The sequence below is a fragment of the Scyliorhinus torazame genome, chromosome 23, assembly GCF_047496885.1.
Source record: "Scyliorhinus torazame isolate Kashiwa2021f chromosome 23, sScyTor2.1, whole genome shotgun sequence".
NCBI lineage: Eukaryota > Metazoa > Chordata > Chondrichthyes > Carcharhiniformes > Scyliorhinidae > Scyliorhinus > Scyliorhinus torazame.
In genome coordinates, this window is record NC_092729.1 from 80,876,500 (window position 1) to 80,901,920 (window position 25,421).

At 52.2% G+C, this 25,421-nt stretch overlaps 1 protein-coding gene across 1 annotated transcript in view; it reads right to left on the reverse strand.

Annotated features, from left to right (window-relative positions):
* Positions 1-404: 404 nt before the first annotated feature.
* The window catches only part of LOC140399629 (immunoglobulin superfamily member 1-like), a 646,087-nt gene continuing 621,070 nt past the window's right edge, over positions 405-25,421 (reverse strand). Inside the window, exon 10 of the mRNA XM_072489165.1 lies at positions 405-3,804. Coding sequence (XP_072345266.1) covers positions 3,762-3,804 — 43 coding nt within the window. The 3' untranslated portion in view covers positions 405-3,761. The remainder of the gene's footprint in view (positions 3,805-25,421) is intronic.

Genomic DNA, 25,421 nt, shown 5'->3' on the forward strand with positions numbered 1-25,421 from the left:
CGTGGGGATGACCTTGGCAAGATGTTCGCCTTCATCGATGACGTGTTGAAGGCTGCGAAGAAGATGTCATTCAGCAGTCAAGGGCATTCAGCCTCTGATCTCCGGGTAAGCGTTCTCCAAGGCGGCCTTCAGGACCCGCGACAACGCAGAATCGCCGAGCAGAAACTTATAGCCAAGTTCCACACACACGAGTGCGGCCTCAACCGGGACCTGGGATTCATGTCACATTACATTCATCCCCCACCATCTGGCCTGCGAAATCCCTCCAACTGTCCTGGCTTGGTACAATTCACACCTCTTTAACCTGGGGTTACCCCATCTCTGGATCTGTAAAGATTTAATCACCTGCTAATGCTCGCATTCCTAGCATTGTTTGGCATCTTTGAATTTGTCTATATCTGTGTTTCTGGAACCCACCTCTTCATTCACCTGAGGAAGGAGCAGCGCTCCGAAAGCTAGTGATTCGAAACAAACCTGTTGGACTTTAACCTGGTGTTGTAAAACTTCGTACTGTGCTCACCCCAGTCCAACACCAACATCTCCACATCTTGTCCTTCGAGATGGTAGCGGCCGTGGGTTAGGACTGGGCCGCCTGAGGAACCTCGGTGAGTTGCTGCCGTGCCTCTTGTCGACGGCACGCACGGCTGCCACTGTCCGACGGTGGTGGTGGAGCGTTTGAATGTTCGTGGAAGGAGGAGCAATCGAGCTGCTTTGTCCGGGACGGTGTCGAGCTTCTCGAGCGTGGTCGGGAGCCGCGCTCACCCGGGCGAGCGGGGGGTGGTCCCGTCACGCTCCTGACTTGTGTCCGTGTGGGTGGCGGACGGGATTTGGGGGGGGGGGGGGGGGGGGGGGTCAGGAGGTGAGTTGCTCTCCGCAGGGTTCCCAGCCTCTGACCTGCCCTGGTAGCCGCAGTATTGATACGGCTGGGTCCAGTTCAGTTTCTGATCAATGGTAACCCCCAGGGATGTGGGGGATTCATGGGGGATTCATGGTGATGCCATTGAACGATGGTTAGATCCTCTCTTGTAGGCGATGGTCATGGGCTGGAACTTGTGTGGGGCGAACGAGATCGCAGGGAGGTCCGCCTTGGGTGCGAGTTGGGGGAAGTTACGTCCTCTGGAATGTGGAAGAAGGAGACAATCTCATTTGATGATCATGGAATTTACAGTGCAGAAGGAGGCCATTCGGCCCATCGAATCTGCACCGGCTCGCGGAAAGAGCACCCTACCCAAACCCACACCTCCCCACTATCCCCGTAACCCAGTGACCCCACCCAACACTAAGGGCAATTTTGGACACTAAGGGACAATTTAACACGGCCAATCCACCAAATCTGCACATCTTTGGACACTAAGGGACAATTTAACACGGCCAATCCACCTAACCTGTACATCTTTGGACACTAAGGGACAATTTAACACGGCCAATCCACCTAACCTGCACATCTTTGGACACTAAGGGACAATTTATCACGGCCAATCCACCTAACCTGCACATCTTTGGACACTAAGAGACAATTTCACACGGCCAATCCACCTAACCTGTCCATCTTTGGACACTAAGGGACAATTTAACACGACCAATCCACCTAACCTGCACATCTTTGGACACTAAGGGACAATTTAACACGGCCAATCCACCTAACCTTCACATCTTTGCACACTAAGGGACAATTTGACACGGCCAATCCACCTAACCTGTACATCTTTGGACACGAAGGGACAATTTATCACGGCCAATCCACCTAACCTGTCCATCTTTGGACACTAAGGGACAATTTAACACGGCCAATCCACCTAACCTGCACATCTTTGGACACACAGGGACAATTTAACACGGCCAATCCACCTAACCTGCACATCTTTGGACACTAAGGGACAATTTAACACGGCCAATCCAACTAACCTGTACATCTTTGGACACTAAGGGACAATTTAACACGGCCAATCCAACTAACCTGTACATCTTTGGACACTAAGGGACAATTTAACACGGCCAATCCCCCTAACCTGTACATCTTTGGACACTAAGGGACAATTTAACACGGCCAATCCACCTAACCTGGACATCTTTGGCCACTAAGGGACAATTTAACACGGCCAATCCACCTAACCTGCACATCTTTGGACACTAAGGGACAATTTAACACGGCCAATCCACCTAACCTGTACATCTTTGGACACTAAGGGACAATTTAACACGGCCAATCCACCTAACCTGCACATCTTTGGACACTGAGGGACAATTTAACACGGCCAATCCACCTAACCTGTACATCTTTGGACACTAAGGGACAATTTAACACGGCCAATCCACCTAACCTGCACATCTTTGGACACTAAGCGACAATTTAACCCGGCCAATCCACCTAACCTGTACATCTTTGGACAGTAAGGGACAATTTAACACGGCCAATCCCCCTAACCTGTACATCTTTGGACAGTAAGGGACAATTTAGCACGGCCAATCCACCTAACCTGTACATCTTTGGACACTAAGGGACAATTTAACACGGCTAATCCCCCTAACCTGTACATCTTTGGACACTAAGGGACAGTTTAACACGGCCAATCCACCTAACCTGTACATCTTTGGACACTAAGGGTCAATTTAACACGGCTAATCCCCCTAACCTGTACATCTTTGGACACTAAGGGACAATTTAACACGGCTAATCCCCCTAACCTGTACATCTTTGGACACTAAGGGACAATTTAACACGGCCAATCCACCTAACCTGTACATCTTTGGACACGAAGGGACAATTTAACACGGCCAATCCCCCTAACCTGTACATCTTTGGACACTAAGGGACAATTTAACACGGCTAATCCCCCTAACCTGTACATCTTTGGACACAAAGGGACAATTTAACACGGCTAATCCCCCTAACCTGTACATCTTTGGACACTAAGTGACAATTTAACACGGCTAATCCCCCTAACCTGTACATCTTTGGACACTAAGGGACAATTTAACACGGCTAATCCCCCTAACCTGTACAACTTTGGACACTAAGGGGACAATTTAACACGGCCAATCCACCTAACCTGTACATCTTTGGACACTAAGGGACAATTTAACACGGCTAATCCCCCTAACCTGTACATCTTTGGACACTAAAGGACAATTTCAAACGGCCAATCCACCTAACCTGCACATCTTTGGACACTAAGGGACAATTTAACACGGCCAATCCACCTAACCTGCACATCTTTGGACACTAAGGGACAATTTAACACGGCCAATCCACCTAACCTGCACATCTTTGGACAAAAAAGGGACAATTTAACACGGCCAATCCACCTAACCTGCACATCTTTGGACTGTGGGAGGAAACCGGAGCACCCGGAGGAAACCCACGCACACACGGGGAGAACGTGCAGACTCCGCACAGACAGTGACCCAAGCCGGAATCGAACCTGGGACCCTGGAGCTGTGAAGCAATTGTGCTAACCACTGTGCTGCCGTGCTGCCCTAACGACCAGACTTGGGATCTTACGGAGGGTGGGGTTGAGAGACTGTGGTGATGGAGAGGGCGAGGCTGCGGGAAAGGGGAGCGGGCGGGCAAAACAATTCGGGGGGAATCGAAACCCAGCGTCTCCCCGCGGTGGCAGCGGTTGGGGATAGCAGGCACGAGGGGGCCGAGCGGTGAACGGCCTACGCAGCAGAGCATCCGGGAGGTGCGGGGGTGAGGGAAGCACAGAGGTGTGCGCGCAGGTCGGAGAGTCTCCCATCTCAACACAACAAAGTGTCAGTTATCACGACGACATTCCTTTAGTCGCGTTGGCATGGTTCGCTGAACTGCAAGGGAACGAGAGAGAGGGCAGGGGTTAGATACAGAGTACAGCTCCCTCTACACTGTCCCCATCAAACACTCCCAGGACAGGTACAGCACAGGGTGAGATACAGAGTAAAGCTCCCTCTACACCGTCCCCATCAAACACTCCCAGGACAGGTACAGCACGGGGTTAGATACAGAGTACAACTCCCTCTACACTGTCCTCATCAAACACTCCCAGGACAGGTACAGCACGCGGTTAGATACAGAGTAAAGCTCCCTCTACACTGTCCCCATCAAACACTCCCAGGACAGGTACAGCACGCGGTTAGATACAGAGTAAAGCTCCCTCTACACTGTCCCCATCAAACACTCCCAGGACAGGTACAGCACGGGGGTTAGATACAGAGTAAAGCTCCCTATACACTGTCCCCATCAAACACTCCCAGGACAGGTACAGCACGGGGTTAGATACAGAGTAAAGCTCCCTCTATACTGTCCCCATCAAACACTCCCAGGACAGGTACAGCACGGGGTTAGATACAGAGTAAAGCTCCCACTACACTGTCCCCATCAAACACTCCCAGGACAGGTACAGCACGGGGTTAGATACAGAGTAATGCTCCCTCTACACTGTCCCCATCAAACACTCCCAGGACAGGTACAGCACGGGGTTAGATACAGAGTAAAGCTCCCTCTACACTGTCCCCATCAAACACTCCCAGGACAGGTACAGCACGGGGTTAGATACAGAGTAAAGCTCCCTCTACACTGTCCCCATCAAACACTCCCAGGACAGGTACAGCACGGGGTTAGATACAGAGTAAAGCTCCCTCTACACTGTCCCCATCAAACACTCCCAGGACAGGTACAGCACGGGGTTAGATACAGAGTAAAGCTCCCTCGACACTGTCCTCATCAAACACTCCCAGGACAGGTACAGCACGGGGTTAGATACAGAGTAAAGCTCCCTCTACACTGTCCCCATCACACACTCCCAGGACAGGTACAGCACAGGGTTAGATACAGAGTAAAGCTCCCTCTGCACTGTCCCCATCAAACACTCCCAGGACAGGTACAGCACGGGGTTAGATACAGAGTAAAGCTCCCTCTACACTGTCCCCATCAAACACCCCCAGGACAGGTACAGCACGGGGTTAGATACAGAGTAAAGCTCCCTCTACACCGTCCCCATCAAACACTCCCAGGACAGGTACAGCACGGGGTTAGATACAGAGTAAAGCTCCCTCTACACTCTCCCCATCAAACACTCCCAGGACAGGTACAGCACGGGGTGAGTTACAGAGTAAAGCTCCCTCTACACTGTCCCCATCAAACACTCCCAGGACAGGTACAGCACGGGGTTAGATACAGAGTAAAGCTCCCTCTACACTGTCCCCATCAAACACTCCCAGGACAGGTACAGCACGGGGTTAGATACAGAGTAAAGCTCCCTCTACACTGTCCCCATCAAACACTCCCAGGACAGGTACAGCACGGGGTTAGATACAGAGTACAGCTCCCTCTGCACTGTCCCCATCAAACACTCCCAGGACAGGTACAGCACGGGGTTAGATACAGAGTAAATCTCCCTCGACACTGTCCCCATCAAACACTCGCATGACAGGTACAGCATGGGGTTAGATACAGAGTAAAGCTCCCTCTACACTGTCCCCATCAAACACTCCCAGGACAGGTACAGCACAGGGTTAGATACAGAGTAAAGCTCCCTCGACACTGTCCCAATCAAACACTCCCAGGACAGGTACAACACGGGGTTAGATACAGAGTAAAGCTCCCTCTACACTGTCCCCATCAAACACTCCCAGGACAGGTACAACACGGGGTTAGATACAGAGTAAAGCTCCCTCTACACTGTCACCCATCAAACACTCCCAGGACAGGTACAGCACGGGGTTAGATACAGAGTAAAGCTCCCTCTAGACTCTCCCCATCAAACACTCCCAGGACAGGTACAGCACGGGGTTAGATACAGAGTGAAGCTCCCTCTACACTGTCCCCATCAAACACTCCCAGGACAGGTACAGCATGGGGTTAGATACAGAGTAAAGCTCCCTCTACACTGTCCCCATCAAACACTCCCAGGACAGGGACAGGACGGGGTTAGATACAGAGTAAAGCTCCCTCTACACTGTCCCCATCAAACAGTCCCAGGACAGGTACAGCACGGGGTTAGATACAGAGTAAAGCTCCCTCTACACTGTCCCCATCAAACACTCCCAGGACAGGTACAGCACGGGGTTAGATACAGAGTAAAGCTCCCTCTACACTGTCCCCATCAAACACTCCCAGGACAGGTACAGCACGGGGTTAGATACAGTGTAAAGCTCCCTCTACACTGTCCCCATCAAACACTCCCAGGACAGGTACAGCACGGGGTTAGATACAGAGTAAAGCTCCCTCTACACTGTCCCCATCAAACACTCCCAGGACAGGGACAGGACGGGGTTAGATACAGAGTAAAGCTCCCTCTACACTGTCCCATCAAACACTCCCAGGACAGGTACAGCACGGGGTTAGATACAGAGTAAAGCTCCCTCTACACTGTCCCCATCAAACACTCCCAGGACAGGTACAGCACGGGGTTAGATACAGAGTAAAGCTCCCTCTACACTGTCCCCATCAAACAGTCCCAGGACAGGTACAGCACGGGGTTAGATACAGAGTAAAGCTCCCTCTACACTGTCCCCATCAAACACTCCCAGGACAGGTACAGCACGGGGTTAGATACAGAGTACAGCTCCCTCTACACAGTCCCCATCAAACACTCCCAGGACAGGTACAACACGGGGTGAGATACAGAGTAAAGCTCCCTCTACACTGTCCCCATCAAACACTCCCAGGACAGGTACAGCACGGGGTTAGATACAGAGTACAGCTCCCTCTACACTCTCCCCATCAAACACTCCCAGGACAGGTACAGCACGGGGTTAGATACAGAGTAAAGCTCCCTCTACACTGTCCCCATCAAACACTCCCAGGACAGGTACAGCACGGGGTTAGATACAGAGTAAAGCTCCCTCTACACTGTCCCCATCAAACACTCCCAGGACAGGTACAGCACGGGGTTAGATACAGAGTAAAGCTCCCTCTACACTGTCCCCATTAAACACTCCCAGGACAGGTACAGCACGGGGTTAGATACAGAGTAAAGCTTCCTCTACACTGTCCCCATCAAACACTGCCAGGGCAGGTACAGCACGGGGTTAGATACAGAGTACAGCTCCCTCTACACTGCCCCCATCAAACACTCCCAGGACAGGTACAGCACGGGGTTAGATACAGAGTAAAGCTCCGTCTACACTGTCCCCATCAAACACTCCCAGGACAGGTACAGCCCGGGGTTAGATACAGAGTAAAGCTCCGTCTACTCTGTCCCCATCAAACACTCCGAGGACAGGGACAGCACGGGGTTAGATACAGAGTAAAGCTCCCTCTACACTGTCCCCATCAAACACTCCCAGGACAGGTACAGCACGGGGTTAGATACAGAGTAAAGCTCCCTCTACACTGTCCCCATCAAACACTCCCAGGACAGGTACAGCACGGGGTTAGATACAGAGAAAAGCTCCCTCTACACTGTCCCCATCAAACACTCCCAGGACAGGTACAGCACGGGGTTAGATACAGAGTAAAGCTCCCTCTACACTGTCCCCATCAAACACTCTCAGGACAGGTACAGCACGGGGTTAGATACAGAGTAAAGCTCCCTCTACACTGTCCCCATCAAACACTCCCAGGACAGGTACAGCACGGGGTTAGATACAGGGTAAAGCTCCCTCTACACTGTCCCCATCAAACACTCCCAGGACAGGTACAGCACGGGGTTAGATACAGAGTAAAGCTCCCTCTACACTGTCCCCATCAAACACTCCCAGGACAGGTACAGCACGGGGTTAGATACAGAGTAAAGCTCCCTCTACAACGTCCCCACCAAACACTCCCAGGACAGGTATAGCACGGGTTAGATACAGAGTAAAGCTCCCTCTGCACTGTCCCCATCGAACACTCCCAGGACAGGTATAGCACGGGTTAGATACAGAGTAAAGCTCCCTCTGCACTGTCCCCATCAAACACTCCCAGGACAGGTACAGCACGGGGTTAGATACAGAGTAAAGCTCCCTCTACACTGTCCCCATCAAACACTCCCAGGACAGGTACAGCACGGGGTTAGAACAGAGTAAAGCTCCCTCTGAACTGACCCCATCAAACACTCCCAGGACAGGGACAGCACGGGGTTAGACACTGAGTAAAGCTCCCTCTACACTGTCTACATCAAACACTCCCAGGACAGGTACAGCACGGGGTTAGATACAGAGTAACGCTCCCTCTACACTGTCCCCATCAAACACTCCCAGGACAGGTACAGCACGGGGTTAGATACAGAGTAAAGCTCCCTCTACACTGTCCCCATCAAACACTCCCAGGCCAGGTACAGCACGGGGTTAGATACAGAGTAAAGCTCCCTCTACACTGTCCCCATCAAACACTCCGAGGACAGGTACAGCACGGGGTTAGATACAGAGTAATGCTCCCTCTACACTGTCCCCATCAAACACTCCCAGGACAGGTACAGCACGGGGTTAGATACAGAGTAAAGCTCCCTCTACACTGTCCCCATCAAACACTCCCAGGACAGGTACAGCACGGGGTTAGATACAGAGTAAAGCTCCCTCTACACTGTCCACATCAAACACTCCCAGGACAGGTACAGCACAGGGTTAGATACAGAGTAAAGCTCCCTCTACACTGTCCCCATCAAACACACCCAGGACAGGTACAGCACGGGGTTAGATACAGAGTAAAGCTCCCTCTACACCGTCCCCATCAAACACTCCCAGGACAGGTATAGCACGGGTTAGATACAGAGTAAAGCTCCCTCTGCACTGCCCCATCAAACACTCCCAGGACAGGTACAGCACGGGGTTAGATACAGAGTAAAGCTCCCTCGACACTGTCCCCATCAAACACTCCCAGGACAGGTACAGCACGGGGTTAGATACAGAGTAAAGCTCCCTCTACACTGTACCCATCAAACACTCCCCGGACAGGTACAGCACGGGGTTAGATACAGAGTAAAGCTCCCTCTACACTGTCCCCATCAAACACGCCCAGGACAGGTACAGCACGGGGTTAGATACAGAGTAAAGCTCCCTCTGCACTGTCCCTATCAAACAGTCCCAGGACAGCTACAGCACGGGGTTAGATACAGAGTAAAGCTCCCTCTACACTGTCCCCATCAAACACTCCCAGGACAGGTACAGCACGGGGTTAGACACAGAGTAAAGCTTCCTCTACACCGTCCCCATCAAACACTCCCAGGACAGGTACAGCACGGGGTTAGAACAGAGTAAAGCTCCCTCTGAACTGAACCCATCAAACACTCCCAGGACAGGGACAGCACGGGGTTAGACACAGAGTAATGCTCCCTCTACACTGTCCCCATCAAACACTCCCAGGACAGGTACAGCACGGGGTTAGATACAGAGTAAAGCTCCCTCTACACTGTCCCCATCAAACACTCCCAGGACAGGTACAGCACGGGGTTAGATACAGAGTAAAGCTCCCTCTACACTGTCCCCATCAAACACTCCCAGGACAGGTACAGCACAGGGTTAGATACAGAGTAAAGCTCCCTCTACACTGTCCCCATCAAACACACCCAGGACAGGTACAGCACGGGGTTAGATACAGAGTAAAGCTCCCTCTACACCGTCCCCATCAAACACTCCCAGGACAGGTATAGCACGGGTTAGGTACAGAGTAAAGCTCCCTCTGCACTGTCCCCATCAAACACTCCCAGGACAGGTACAGCACGGGGTTAGATACAGAGTAAAGCTCCCTCGACACTGTCCCCATCAAACACTCCCAGGACAGGTACAGCACGGGGTTAGATACAGAGTAAAGCTCCCTCTACGCTGTACCCATCAAACACTCCCCGGACAGGTACAGCACGGGGTTAGATACAGAGTAAAGCTCTCTCTACACTGTCCCCATCAAAAACTCCCAGGACAGGTACAGCACGGGGTTAGATACAGAGTAAAGCTCCCTCTACACTGTCCCCATCAAACACTCCCAGGACAGGTACAGCACGGGGTTAGATACAGAGTAAAGCTCCCTCTACACCGTCCCGATCAAACACTCCCAGGACAGGTATAGCACGGGTTAGGTACAGAGTAAAGCTCCCTCTACGCTGTACCCATCAAACACTCCCCGGACAGGTACAGCACGGGGTTAGATACAGAGTAAAGCTCTCTCTACACTGTCCCCATCAAACACTCCCAGGACAGGTACAGCACGGGGTTAGATACAGAGTAAAGCTCCCTCTACACTGTCCCCATCAAACACTCCCAGGACAGGTACAGCATGGGGTTAGATACAGAGTAAAGCTCCCTCTACACTGTCCCCATCAATCACTCCCAGGACAGGTACAGCACGGGGTTAGATACAGAGTAAAGCTCCCTCTACACTGTCCCCATCAATCACTCCCAGGACAGGTACAACACGGGGTTAGATACAGAGTCAAGCTCCCTCTACACCGTCCCCATCAAACACTCCCAGGACAGGTACAGCACGGGGTTAGATACAGAGTAAAGCTCCCTCTACACTGTCCCCATCAAACACTCCCAGGACAGGTACAGCACGGGGTTAGATACAGAGTAAAGCTCCCTCTACACTGTCCCCATCAAACACTCCCAGGACAGGTACAGCACGGGGTTAGATACAGAGTAAAGCTCCCTCTACACTGTCCCCATCAAACACTCCCAGGACAGGTACAGCACGGGGTTAGATACAGAGTAAAGCTCCCTCTACACTGTCCCCATCAAACACTCCCAGGACAGGTACAGCACGGGGTTAGATACAGAGTAAAGCTCCCTCTACACTGTCCACATCAAACACTCCCAGGACAGGTACAGCACGGGGTTAGATACAGAGTAAAGCTCCCTCCACACTGTCCCCATCAAACACTCCCAGGACAGGTACAGCACGGGGTTAGATACAGAGTAAAGCTCCCTCTACACTGTCCCCATCAAACACTCCCAGGACAGGTACAGCACGGGATTAGATACAGAGTAAAGCTCCCTCTACACTGTCCCCATCAAACACTCCCAGGACCGGTACAGCACGGGGTTAGATACAGAGTAAAGCTCCCTCTACACTGTCCCCATCAAACACTCCCAGGACAGGTACAGTACGGGGTTAGAAACAGAGTGAAGCTCCCTCTACACCGTCCCCATCAAACACTCCCAGGACAGGTACAGCACGGGGTTAGTTACAGAGTAAAGCTCCCTCTACACTGTCCCCATCAAACACTCCCAGGACAGGTACCGCACGGGGTTAGAAACAGAGTAAAGCTCCCTCTACACTGTCCCCATCAAACACTCCCAGGACAGGTACAGCACGGGGTTAGATACAGAGTAAAGCTCCCTCTACACTGTCCCCAGCAAACACTCCCAGGACAGGTACGGCACGGGGTTAGATACAGAGTAAAGCTCCCTCTACACCGTCCCCATCAAACACTCCCAGGACAGGTACAGCACGGGGTTAGATACAGAGTAAAGCTCCCTCTACACTGTCCCCATCAAACACTCCCAGGACAGGTACAGCACTGGGTTAGATAGAGAGTAAAGCTCCCTCTACACTATCCCCAGCAAACACTCCCAGAACAGGTACAGCGCGTGGTTCGATAAAGAGTAAAGCTCCCTCTGCACTGACCCCAACAAACACTCCCAGGACAAGTACAGCGCGCGGTTAGATACAGAGTAAAGCTCCCTCTACACTGTCCCCAGCAAACACTCCCAGGACAGGTACAGCACGGGGGTTAGATACAGAGTAAAGCTCCCTCTACACTGTCCCCATCAAACACTCCCAGGACAGGTACAGCACGGGGTTAGATACAGAGTAAAGCTCCCTCTACACTGTCCCCAACAAACACTCCCAGGACAGGTACAGCACGGGGTTAGATACAGAGTAAAGCTCCCTCAACACTCTCCACATCAAACACTCCCAGGACAGGTACAGCACGGGGTTAGATACAGAGTAATGCTCCCTCTACACTGTCCCCATCAAACTCTCCCAGGGCAGGTACAGCACGGGGTTAGACACAGAGTAATGCTCCCTCTACACTGTCCCCATCAAACTCTCCCAGGGCAGGTACAGCACGGGGTTAGATACAGAGTAAAGCTCCCTCTACACTGTCCCCAGCAAACACTCCCAGGACAGGTACGGCACGGGGTTAGATAGAGAGTAAAGCTCCCTCTACACTGTCCCCAGCAAACACTCGCAGGACAAGTACAGCGCGGGGTTAGATACAGAGTAAAGCTCTCTCTACACTGTCCCCATCAAACACTTCCAGGGCAGGTACAGCACGGGGTTAGATACAGAGTGAAGCTCCCTCGATACTGTCCCGAACAAACACTCCCAGGACAGGTACAGCACGGGGTTAGATACAGAGTAAATCTCCCGCTACACTGTCCCCATCAAACACTCCCAGGACAGGTACAGCACGGGGTTAGATACAGAGTAATGCTCCCTCTACACTGTCCCCATCAAACACTCCCAGGACAGGTACAGCACGCGGTTCGATACAGAGTAAATCTCCCTCTACACTGTCCCCATCAAACACTCCCAGGACAGGTACAGCACGGGGTTAGATACAGAGTAAAGCTCCCTCTACATTGTCCCCATCAAACACTCCCAGGACAGGTACAGCACGGGGTTAGATACAGAGTAAAGCTCCCTCTACACTGTCCCCATCAAACACTCCCAGGACAGGTACAGCACAGGGTTAGATACAGAGTAAAGCTCCCTCTACACTGTCCCCATCAACCACTCCCAGGACAGGTACAGCACGGGGGTTAGATAGAGAGTAAACCTCCCTCGACACTGTCCCCAACAAACACTCCCAGGACAGGTACAGCACGGGGTTAGATACAGAGTAAAGCTCCCTCGACACTGTCCCCAACAAACACTCCCAGGACAGGTACAGCACGGGGTTAGATACAGAGTAAAGCTCCCTCAACACTCTCCACATCAAACACTCCCAGGACAGGTACAGCACGGGGTTAGATACAGAGTAATGCTCCCTCTACACTGTCCCCATCAAACACTCCCAGAACAGGTACAGCACGGGGTTAGATACAGAGTAAAGCTCCCTCGACCCTGTCCCCATCAAACATTCCCAGGACAGGTACAGCACGGGGTTAGATACAGAGTAAAGCTCCCTCTACACTCTCCCCATCAAACACTCCCAGGACAGGTACAGCACGGGGTTAGATACAGAGTAAAGCTCCCTCTACACTGTCCCCAGCAAACACTCGCAGGACAAGTACAGCGCGGGGTTAGATACAGAGTAAAGCTCTCTCTACACTGTCCCCATCAAACACTCCCAGGGCAGGTACAGCACGGGGTTAGATACAGAGTAAAGCTCCCTCTACACTGTCCCCATCAAACACTCCCAGGACAGGTACAGCACGGGGTTAGATACAGAGTAAAGCTCCCGCTACACTGTCCCCATCAAACACTCCCAGGACAGGTACAGCACAGGGTTAGATACAGAGTAATGCTCCCTCTACACTGTCCCCATCAAACACTCCCAGGACAGGTACAGCACGCGGTTAGATACAGAGTAAATCTCCCTCTACACTGTCCCCATCAAACACTCCCAGGACAGGTACAGCACGGGGTTAGATACAGAGTAAAGCTCCCTCTACACTGTCCCCATCAAACACTCCCAGGACAGGTACAGCACGGGGTTAGATACAGAGTAAATCTCCCGCTACACTGTCCCCATCAAACACTCCCAGGACAGGTACAGCACGGGGTTAGATACAGAGTAATGCTCCCTCTACACTGTCCCCATCAAACACTCCCAGGACAGGTACAGCACGCGGTTCGATACAGAGTAAATCTCCCTCTACACTGTCCCCATCAAACACTCCCAGGACAGGTACAGCACGGGGTTAGATACAGAGTAAAGCTCCCTCTACATTGTCCCCATCAAACACTCCCAGGACAGGTACAGCACGGGGTTAGATACAGAGTAAAGCTCCCTCTACACTGTCCCCATCAAACACTCCCAGGACAGGTACAGCACAGGGTTAGATACAGAGTAAAGCTCCCTCTACACTGTCCCCATCAACCACTCCCAGGACAGGTACAGCACGGGGGTTAGATACAGAGTAAACCTCCCTCGACACTGTCCCCAACAAACACTCCCAGGACAGGTACAGCACGGGGTTAGATACAGAGTAAAGCTCCCTCGACACTGTCCCCAACAAACACTCCCAGGACAGGTACAGCACGGGGTTAGATACAGAGTAAAGCTCCCTCAACACTCTCCACATCAAACACTCCCAGGACAGGTACAGCACGGGGTTAGATACAGAGTAATGCTCCCTCTACACTGTCCCCATCAAACACTCCCAGAACAGGTACAGCACGGGGTTAGATACAGAGTAAAGCTCCCTCGACACTGTCCCCATCAAACACTCCCAGGGCAGGTACAGCACGGGGTTAGACACAGAGTAATGCTCCCTCTACACTGTCCCCATCAAACTCTCCCAGGGCAGGTACAGCACGGGGTTAGATACAGAGTAAAGCTCCCTCTACACTGTCCCCATCAAACACTCCCAGGGCAGGTACAGCACGGGGTTAGATACAGAGTAAAACTCCCTCTACACTGTCCCCATCAAACACTCCCAGGGCAGGTACAGCACGTGGTTAGATACAGAGTAAAGCTCCCTCTACACTATCCCCAAGCAAACACTCGCAGGACAAGTACAGCGCGGGGTTAGATACAGAGTAAAGCTCTCTCTACACTGTCCCCATCAAACACTCCCAGGACAGGTACAGCACGGGGTTAGATACAGAGTAAAGCTCCTTCTACACTGTCCCCATCAAACACTCCCAGGACAGGTACAGCACAGGGTTAGATACAGAGTAAAGCTCCCTCTACCCTGTCCCCATCAAACATTCCCAGGACAGGTACAGCACGGGGTTAGATACAGAGTAAAGCTCCCTCTACACTGTCCCCATCAAACACTCCCAGGACAGGTACAGCACGGGGTTAGATACAGAGTAAAGCTCCCTCTACACTGTCCCCAGCAAACACTCGCAGGACAAGTACAGCGCGGGGTTAGATACAGAGTAAAGCTCTCTCTACACTGTCCCCATCAAACACTCCCAGGGCAGGTACAGCACGGGGTTAGATACAGAGTAAAGCTCCCTCTACACTGTCCCCATCAAACACTCCCAGGACAGGTACAGCACGGGGTTAGATACAGAGTAAAGCTCCCGCTACACTGTCCCCATCAAACAATCCCAGGACAGGTACAGCACAGGGTTAGATACAGAGTAATGCTCCCTCTACACTGTCCCCATCAAACACTCCCAGGACAGGTACAGCACGCGGTTAGATACAGAGTAAATCTCCCTCTACACTGTCCCCATCAAACACTCCCAGGACAGGTACAGCACGGGGTTAGATACAGAGTAAAGCTCCCTCTACACTGTCCCCATCAAACACTCCCAGGACAGGTACAGCACGGGGTTAGATACAGAGTAAAGCTCCCTCTACACTGTCCCCATCAAACACTCCCAGGACAGGTACAGCACAGGGTTAGATACAGAGTAAAGCTCCCTCTACACTGTCCCCATCAACCACTCCCAGGACAGGTACAGCACGGGGTTAGATACAGAGTAAAGCTCCCTCTACCCTGTCCCCATCAAACATTCCCAGGACAGGTACAGCACGGGGTTAGATACAGAGTAAAGCTCCCTCTACACTGTCCCCATCAAACACTCCCAGGACAGGTACAGCACGGGGTTAGATACAGAGTAAAGCTCCCTCTACACTGTCCCCATCAAACACTCCCAGGACAGGTACAGCACGGGGTTAGATACAGAGTACAGCTCCCTCTACACTGTCCCCATCAAACACTCCCAGGACAGGTCCAGCACGGGGTTAGATACAGAGTCAAGCTCCCTCTACACTGTCCCCATCAAACACTCCCAGGACAGGTACAGCACGGGGTTAGATACAGAGTCAAGCTCCCTCTACACTGTCCCCATCAAACACTCCCAGGACAGGTACAGCACGGGGTTAGATACAGAGTAAAGCTCCCTCTACACTGTCCCCATCAAACACTCCCAGGACAGGTACAGCACGGGGTTAGATACAGAGTAAAGCTCCCTCTACACTGTCCCCATCAAACACTCCCAGGACAGGTACAGCACGGGGTTAGATACAGAGTAAAGCTCCCTCTACACTGTCCCCATCGAACACTCCCAGGACAGGTACAGCACGGTGTTAGATACAGAGTAAAGCTCCCTCTACACTGTCCCCATCAAACACTCCCAGGACAGGTACAGCACGGGGTTAGATACAGAGTAAAGCTCCCTCTACACTGTCCCCATCAAACACTCCCAGGACAGGTACAGCACGGGGTTAGATACAGAGTAAAGCTCCCTCTACACTGTCCCCATCAAACACTCCCAGGACAGGTACAGCACGGGGTTTGATACAGAGTAAAACTCCCTCTACACTGTCCACATCAAACACTCCCAGGACAGGTACAGCACGGGGTTAGATACAGAGTAAAGCTGCCTCTACACTGTCCCCATCAAACACTCCCAGGACAGCTACAGCACGGGGTTAGATACAGAGTAAAGCTCCCTCTACACTGTCCCCATCAAACACTCCCAGGACAGGTACAGCACGGGGTGAGATACAGAGTAAAGCTCCCTCTACACTGTCCCCATCAAACACTCCCAGGACAGGTACAGCACGGGGTTAGATACAGAGTAAAGCTCCCTCTACACTGTCCCCATCAAACACTCCCAGGACAGGTACAGCACGGGGTTAGATACAGAGTAAAGCTCCCTCTACACTGTCCCCATCAAACACTCCCAGGACAGGTACAGCACGGGGTTAGATACAGAGTAAAGCTCCCTCTACACTGTCCCCATCAAACACTCCCAGGACAGGTACAGCACGGGGTTAGATACAGAGTAAAGCTCCCTCCACACTGTCCCCATCAAACACTCCCAGGACAGGTACAGCACGGGGTTAGATACAGAGTAAAGCTCCCTCTACACTGTCCCCATCAAACACTCCCAGGACAGGTACAGCACGGTGTTAGATACAGAGTAAAGCTCCCTCTACACTGTCCCCATCAAACACTCCCAGGACAGGTACAGCACGGGATTAGATACAGAGTAAAGCTCCCTCTACACTGTCCCCATCAAACACTCCCAGGACCGGTACAGCACGGGGTTAGATACAGAGTAAAGCTCCCTCTACACTGTCCCCATCAAACACTCCCAGGACAGGTACAGTACGGGGTTAGATACAGAGTAAAGCTCCCTCTACACCGTCCCCATCAAACACTCCCAGGACAGGTACAGCACGGGGTTAGTTACAGAGTAAAGCTCCCTCTACACTGTCCCCATCAAACACTCCCAGGACAGGTACGGCACGGGGTTAGAAACAGAGTAAAGCTCCCTCTACACTGTCCCCATCAAACACTCCCAGGACAGGTACAGCACGGGGTTAGATACAGAGTAAAGCTCCCTCTACACCATCCCCATCAAACACTCCCAGGACAGGTACAGCACGGGGTTAGATACAGAGTAAAGCTCCCTCTACACTGTCCCCATCAAACACTCCCAGGACAGGTACAGCACTGGGTTAGATAGAGAGTAAAGCTCCCTCTACACTATCCCCAGCAAACACTCCCAGAACAGGTAGAGCGCGTGGTTCGATAAAGAGTAAAGCTCCCTCTGCACTGACCCCAACAAACACTCCCAGGACAAGTACAGCGCGCGGTTAGATACAGAGTAAAGCTCCCTCTACACTGTCCCCAGCAAACACTCCCAGGACAGGTACAGCACGGGGGTTAGATACAGAGTAAAGCTCCCTCTACACTGTCCCCATCAAACACTCCCAGGACAGGAACAGCACGGGGTTAGATACAGAGTAAAGCTCCCTCGACACTGTCCCCAACAAACACTCCCAGGACAGGTACAGCACGGGGTTAGATACAGAGTAAAGCTCCCTCAACACTCTCCACATCAAACTCTCCCAGGGCAGGTACAGCACGGGGTTAGATAGAGAGTAAAGCTCCCTCTACACTGTCCCCAGCAAACACTCGCAGGACAAGTACAGCGCGGGGTTAGATACAGAGTAAAGCTCTCTCTACACTGTCCCCATCAAACACTTCCAGGGCAGGTACAGCGCGGGGTTAGATACAGAGTGAAGCTCCCTCGATACTGTCCCCATCAAGCACTCCCAGGACAGGTACAGCACGGGGTTAGATACAGAGTAAATCTCCCGCTACACTGTCCCCATCAAACACTCCCAGGACAGGTACAGCACGGGGTTAGATACAGAGTAATGCTCCCTCTACACTGTCCCCATCAAACACTCCCAGGACAGGTACAGCACGCGGTTCGATACAGAGTAAATCTCCCTCTACACTGTCCCCATCAAACACTCCCAGGACAGGTACAGCACGGGGTTAGATACAGAGTAAAGCTCCCTCTACATTGTCCCCATCAAACACTCCCAGGACAGGTACAGCACGGGGTTAGATACAGAGTAAAGCTCCCTCTACACTGTCCCCATCAAACACTCCCAGGACAGGTACAGCACGGGGTTAGATACAGAGTAAAGCTCCCTCTACCCTGTCCCCATCAAACATTCCCAGGACAGGTACAGCACGGGGTTAGATACAGAGTAAAGCTCCCTCTACACTGTCCCCAGCAAACACTCGCAGGACAAGTACAGCGCGGGGTTAGATACAGAGTAAAGCTCTCTCTACACTGTCCCCATCAAACACTCCCAGGACAGGTACAGCACGGGGTTAGATACAGAGTAAAGCTCCCTCTACACTGTCCCCATCAAACACTCCCAGGACAGGTACAGCACGGGGTTAGATACAGAGTAAAGCTCCCTCTACACTGTCCCCATCAAACACTCCCAGGACAGGTACAGCACGGGGTTAGATACAGAGTACAGCTCCCTCTACACTGTCCCCATCAAACACTCCCAGGACAGGTCCAGCACGGGGTTAGATACAGAGTCAAGCTCCCTCTACACTGTCCCCATCAAACACTCCCAGGACAGGTACAGCACGGGGTTAGATACAGAGTCAAGCTCCCTCTACACTGTCCCCATCAAACACTCCCAGGACAGGTACAGCACGGGGTTAGATACAGAGTAAAGCTCCCTCTACACTGTCCCCATCAAACACTCCCAGGACAGGTACAGCACGGGGTTAGATACAGAGTAAAGCTCCCTCTACACTGTCCCCATCAAACACTCCCAGGACAGGTACAGCACGGGGTTAGATACAGAGTAAAGCTCCCTCTACACTGTCCCCATCAAACACTCCCAGGACAGGTACAGCACGGTGTTAGATACAGAGTAAAGCTCCCTCTACACTGTCCCCATCAAACACTCGCAGGACAGGTACAGCACGGGGTTAGATACAGAGTAAAGCTCCCTCTACACTGCCCCATCAAACACTCCCAGGACAGGTACAGCACGGGGTTAGATACAGAGTAAAGCTCCCTCTACACTGTCCCCATCAAACACTCCCAGGACAGGTACAGCACGGGGTTTGATACAGAGTAAAGCTCCCTCTACACTGTCCACATCAAACACTCCCAGGACAGGTACAGCACGGGGTTAGATACAGAGTAAAGCTCCCTCTACACTGTCCCCATCAAACACTCCCAGGACAGCTACAGCACGGGGTTAGATACAGAGTAAAGCTCCCTCTACACTGTCCCCATCAAACACTCCCAGGACAGGTACAGCACGGGGTGAGATACAGAGTAAAGCTCCCTCTACACTGTCCCCATCAAACACTCCCAGGACAGGTACAGCACGGGGTTAGATACAGAGTAAAGCTCCCTCTACACTGTCCCCATCAAACACTCCCAGGACAGGTACAGCACGGGGTTAGATACAGAGTAAAGCTCCCTCTACACTGTCCCCATCAAACACTCCCAGGACAGGTACAGCACGGGGTTAGATACAGAGTAAAGCTCCCTCTACACTGTCCCCATCAAACACTCCCAGGACAGGTACAGCACGGGGTTAGATACAGAGTAAAGCTCCCTCCACACTGTCCCCATCAAACACTCCCAGGACAGGTACAGCACGGGGTTAGATACAGAGTAAAGCTCCCTCTACACTGTCCCCATCAAACACTCCCAGGACAGGTACAGCACGGGATTAGATACAGAGTAAAGCTCCCTCTACACTGTCCCCATCAAACACTCCCAGGACCGGTACAGCACGGGGTTAGATACAGAGTAAAGCTCCCTCTACACTGTCCCCATCAAACACTCCCAGGACAGGTACAGCACGGGGTTAGATACAGAGTAAAGCTCCCTCTACACTGTCCCCATCAAACACTCCCAGGACAGGTACAGCACGGGGTTAGATACAGAGTAAAGCTCCCTCTACACTGTCCCCAGCAAACACTCCCAGGACAGGTACGGCACGGGGTTAGATACAGAGTAAAGCTCCCTCTACACCATCCCCATCAAACACTCCCAGGACAGGTACAGCACGGGGTTAGATACAGAGTAAAGCTCCCTCTACACTGTCCCCATCAAACACTCCCAGGACAGGTACAGCACTGGGTTAGATAGAGAGTAAAGCTCCCTCTACACTGTCCCCAGCAAACACTCCCAGGACAGGTACAGCACGGGGGTTAGATACAGAGTAAAGCTCCCTCTACACTGTCCCCATCAAACACTCCCAGGACAGGTACAGCACGGGGTTAGATACAGAGTAAAGCTCCCTCGACACTGTCCCCAACAAACACTCCCAGGGCAGGTACAGCACGGGGTTAGACACAGAGTAATGCTCCCTCTACACTGTCCCCATCAAACTCTCCCAGGGCAGGTACAGCACGGGGTTAGACACAGAGTAAAGCTCCCTCTACACTGTCCCCAGCAAACACTCCCAGGACAGGTACGGCACGGGGTTAGATAGAGAGTAAAGCTCCCTCTACACTGTCCCCAGCAAACACTCGCAGGACAAGTACAGCGCGGGGTTAGATACAGAGTAAATCTCCCTCTACACTGTCCCCATCAAACACTCCCAGGACAGGTACATCACGGGGTTAGATACAGAGTAAAGATCCCTCTACACTGTCCCCATCAAACACTCCCAGGACTGGTACAACACGGGGTTAGATACAGAGTAAAGCTCCCTCTACACTATCCCCATCAAACACTCCCAGGAAAGGTACAGCACAGGGTTAGATACAGAGTAAAGCTCCCTCTACACTGTCCCCATCAAACACTCCCAGGACAGGTACAGCACAGGGTTAGATACAGAGTAAAGCTCCCTCTACACTGTCCCCATCAAACACTCCCAGGACAGGTACAGAACGCGGTTAGATACAGAGTAAATCTCCCTCTACACTGTCCCCATCAAACACTCCCAGGACAGGTACAGCACGGGGTTAGATACAGAGTAAAGCTCCCTCTACACTGTCCCCATCAAACACTCCCAGGGCAGGAACAGCACGGGGTTAGATACAGAGTAAAGCTCCCTCTACACTGTCCCCATTAAACACTCCCAGGACAGGTACAGCACGGGGTTAGATACAGAGTAAAGCTCCCTCTACACTGTCCCCAGCAAACACTCCCAGGACAGGTACGGCACGGGGTTAGATACAGAGTAAAGCTCCCTCTACACCATCCCCATCAAACACTCCCAGGACAGGTACAGCACGGGGTTAGATACAGAGTAAAGCTCCCTCTACACTGTCCCCATCAAACACTCCCAGGACAGGTACAGCACGGGGTTAGATACAGAGTAAAGCTCCCTCTACACCATCCCCATCAAACACTCCCAGAACAGGTACAGCGCGTGGTTCGATAAAGAGTAAAGCTCCCTCTGCACTGACCCCAACAAACACTCCCAGGACAGGTACAGCACGGGGTTAGATACAGAGTAAAGCTCCCTCTACACTGTCCCCATCAAACACTCCCAGGACAGGTACAGCACGGGGTTAGATATAGAGTAAAGCTCCCTCTACACTGTCCCATCAAACACTCCCAGGACAGGTACAGAACGGGGTTAGATACAGAGTAAAACTCCCTCGACACTGTCCCCATCAAACACTCCCAGGACAGGTACAGCACGGGGTTAGATACAGAGTAAAGCTCCCTCTACACTGTCCCCATCAAACACTCCCAGGACAGGTACAGAACGGGGTTAGATACAGAGTAAAACTCCCTCGACACTGTCCCCATCAAACACTCCCAGGACAGGTACAGCACGGGGTTAGATACAGAGTAAAGCTCCCTCTACACTGTCCCCATCAAACACTCCCAGAACAGGTACAGCACGGGGTTAGATACAGAGTAAAGCTCCCTCTACACTGTCCCCAGCAAACACTCCCAGGACAGGTACAGCACGGGGTTAGATACTGAGTAAAGCTCCCTCTACACTGTCCCCATCAAACACTCCCACAACAGGTACAGCACGGGGTTAGATACAGAGTAAAGCTCCCTCTACACTGTCCCCAGCAAACACTCCCAGGACAGGTACAGCACGGGGTTAGATACAGAGTAAAGCTCCCTCTATACTGTCCCCATCAAACACTCCCAGGACAGGTACAGCACGGGGTTAGATACAGAGTAAAGCTCCCTCTACACTGTCCCCATCAAACACTCCCAGGACAGGTACAGCACGGGGTTAGATACAGAGTAAAGCTCCCTCTACACTGTCCCCATCAATCACTCCCAGAACAGGTACAGCACGGGGTTCGATACAGAGTAATGCTCCCTCTACACTGTCCCCATCAAACTCTCCCAGGGCAGGTACAGCACGGGGTTAGATAGAGAGTAAAGCTCCCTCTACACTGTCCCCAGCAAACACTCGCAGGACAAGTACAGCGCGGGGTTAGATACAGAGTAAAGCTCTCTCTACACTGTCCCCATCAAACACTTCTAGGGCAGGTACAGCATGGGGTTAGATACAGAGTGAAGCTCCCTCGATACTGTCCCCATCAAGCACTCCCAGGACAGGTACAGCACGGGGTTAGATACAGAGTAAATCTCCCGCTACACTGTCCCCATCAAACACTCCCAGGACAGGTACAGCACGGGGTTAGATACAGAGTAATGCTCCCTCTACACTGTCCCCATCAAACACTCCCAGGACAGGTACAGCACGCGGTTCGATACAGAGTAAATCTCCCTCTACACTGTCCCCATCAAACACTCCCAGGACAGGTACAGCACGGGGTTAGATACAGAGTAAAGCTCCCTCTACATTGTCCCCATCAAACACTCCCAGGACAGGTACAGCACGGGGTTAGATACAGAGTAAAGCTCCCTCTACACTGTCCCCATCAAACACTCCCAGGACAGGTACAGCACGGGGTTAGATACAGAGTAAAGCTCCCTCTACCCTGTCCCCATCAAACATTCCCAGGACAGGTACAGCACGGGGTTAGATACAGAGTAAAGCTCCCTCTACACTGTCCCCAGCAAACACTCGCAGGACAAGTACAGCGCGGGGTTAGATACAGAGTAAAGCTCTCTCTACACTGTCCCCATCAAACACTCCCAGGACAGGTACAGCACGGGGTTAGATACAGAGTAAAGCTCCCTCTACACCGTCCCCATCAAACACTCCCAGGACAGGTACAGCACGGGGTTAGATACAGAGTAAAGCTCCCTCTACACTGTCCCCATCAAACACTCCCAGGACAGGTACAGCACGGGGTTAGATACAGAGTACAGCTCCCTCTACACTGTCCCCATCAAACACTCCCAGGACAGGTCCAGCACGGGGTTAGATACAGAGTCAAGCTCCCTCTACACTGTCCCCATCAAACACTCCCAGGACAGGTACAGCACGGGGTTAGATACAGAGTCAAGCTCCCTCTACACTGTCCCCATCAAACACTCCCAGGACAGGTACAGCACGGGGTTAGATACAGAGTAAAGCTCCCTCTACACTGTCCCCATCAAACACTCCCAGGACAGGTACAGCACGGGGTTAGATACAGAGTAAAGCTCCCTCTACACTGTCCCCATCAAACACTCCCAGGACAGGTACAGCACGGTGTTAGATACAGAGTAAAGCTCCCTCTACACTGTCCCCATCAAACACTCGCAGGACAGGTACAGCACGGGGTTAGATACAGAGTAAAGCTCCCTCTACACTGTCCCCATCAAACACTCCCAGGACAGGTACAGCACGGGGTTAGATACAGAGTAAAGCTCCCTCTACACTGTCCCCATCAAACACTCCCAGGACAGGTACAGCACGGGGTTTGATACAGAGTAAAGCTCCCTCTACACTGTCCACATCAAACACTCCCAGGACAGGTACAGCACGTGGTTAGATACAGAGTAAAGCTCCCTCTACACTGTCCCCATCAAACACTCCCAGGACAGGTACAGCACGGGGTGAGATACAGAGTAAAGCTCCCTCTACACTGTCCCCATCAAACACTCCCAGGACAGGTACAGCACGGGGTTAGATACAGAGTAAAGCTCCCTCTACACTGTCCCCATCAAACACTCCCAGGACAGGTACAGCACGGGGTTAGATACAGAGTAAAGCTCCCTCTACACTGTCCCCATCAAACACTCCCAGGACAGGTACAGCACGGGGTTAGATACAGAGTAAAGCTCCCTCTACACTGTCCCCATCAAACACTCCCAGGACAGGTACAGCACGGGGTTAGATACAGAGTAAAGCTCCCTCCACACTGTCCCCATCAAACACTCCCAGGACAGGTACAGCACGGGGTTAGATACAGAGTAAAGCTCCCTCTACACTGTCCCCATCAAACACTCCCAGGACAGGTACAGCACGGGATTAGATACAGAGTAAAGCTCCCTCTACACTGTCCCCATCAAACACTCCCAGGACCGGTACAGCACGGGGTTAGATACAGAGTAAAGCTCCCTCTACACTGTCCCCATCAAACACTCCCAGGACAGGTACAGCACGGGGTTAGATACAGAGTAAAGCTCCCTCTACACTGTCCCCATCAAACACTCCCAGGACAGGTACAGCACGGGGTTAGATACAGAGTAAAGCTCCCTCTACACTGTCCCCAGCAAACACTCCCAGGACAGGTACGGCACGGGGTTAGATACAGAGTAAAGCTCCCTCTACACCATCCCCATCAAACACTCCCAGGACAGGTACAGCACGGGGTTAGATACAGAGTAAAGCTCCCTCTACACTGTCCCCATCAAACACTCCCAGGACAGGTACAGCACTGGGTTAGATAGAGAGTAAAGCTCCCTCTACACTGTCCCCAGCAAACACTCCCAGGACAGGTACAGCACGGGGTTAGATACAGAGTAAAGCTCCCTCTACACTGTCCCCATCAAACACTCCCAGGACAGGTACAGCACGGGGTTAGATACAGAGTAAAGCTCCCTCGACACTGTCCCCAACAAACACTCCCAGGGCAGGTACAGCACGGGGTTAGACACAGAGTAATGCTCCCTCTACACTGTCCCCATCAAACTCTCCCAGGGCAGGTACAGCACGGGGTTAGACACAGAGTAAAGCTCCCTCTACACTGTCCCCAGCAAACACTCCCAGGACAGGTACGGC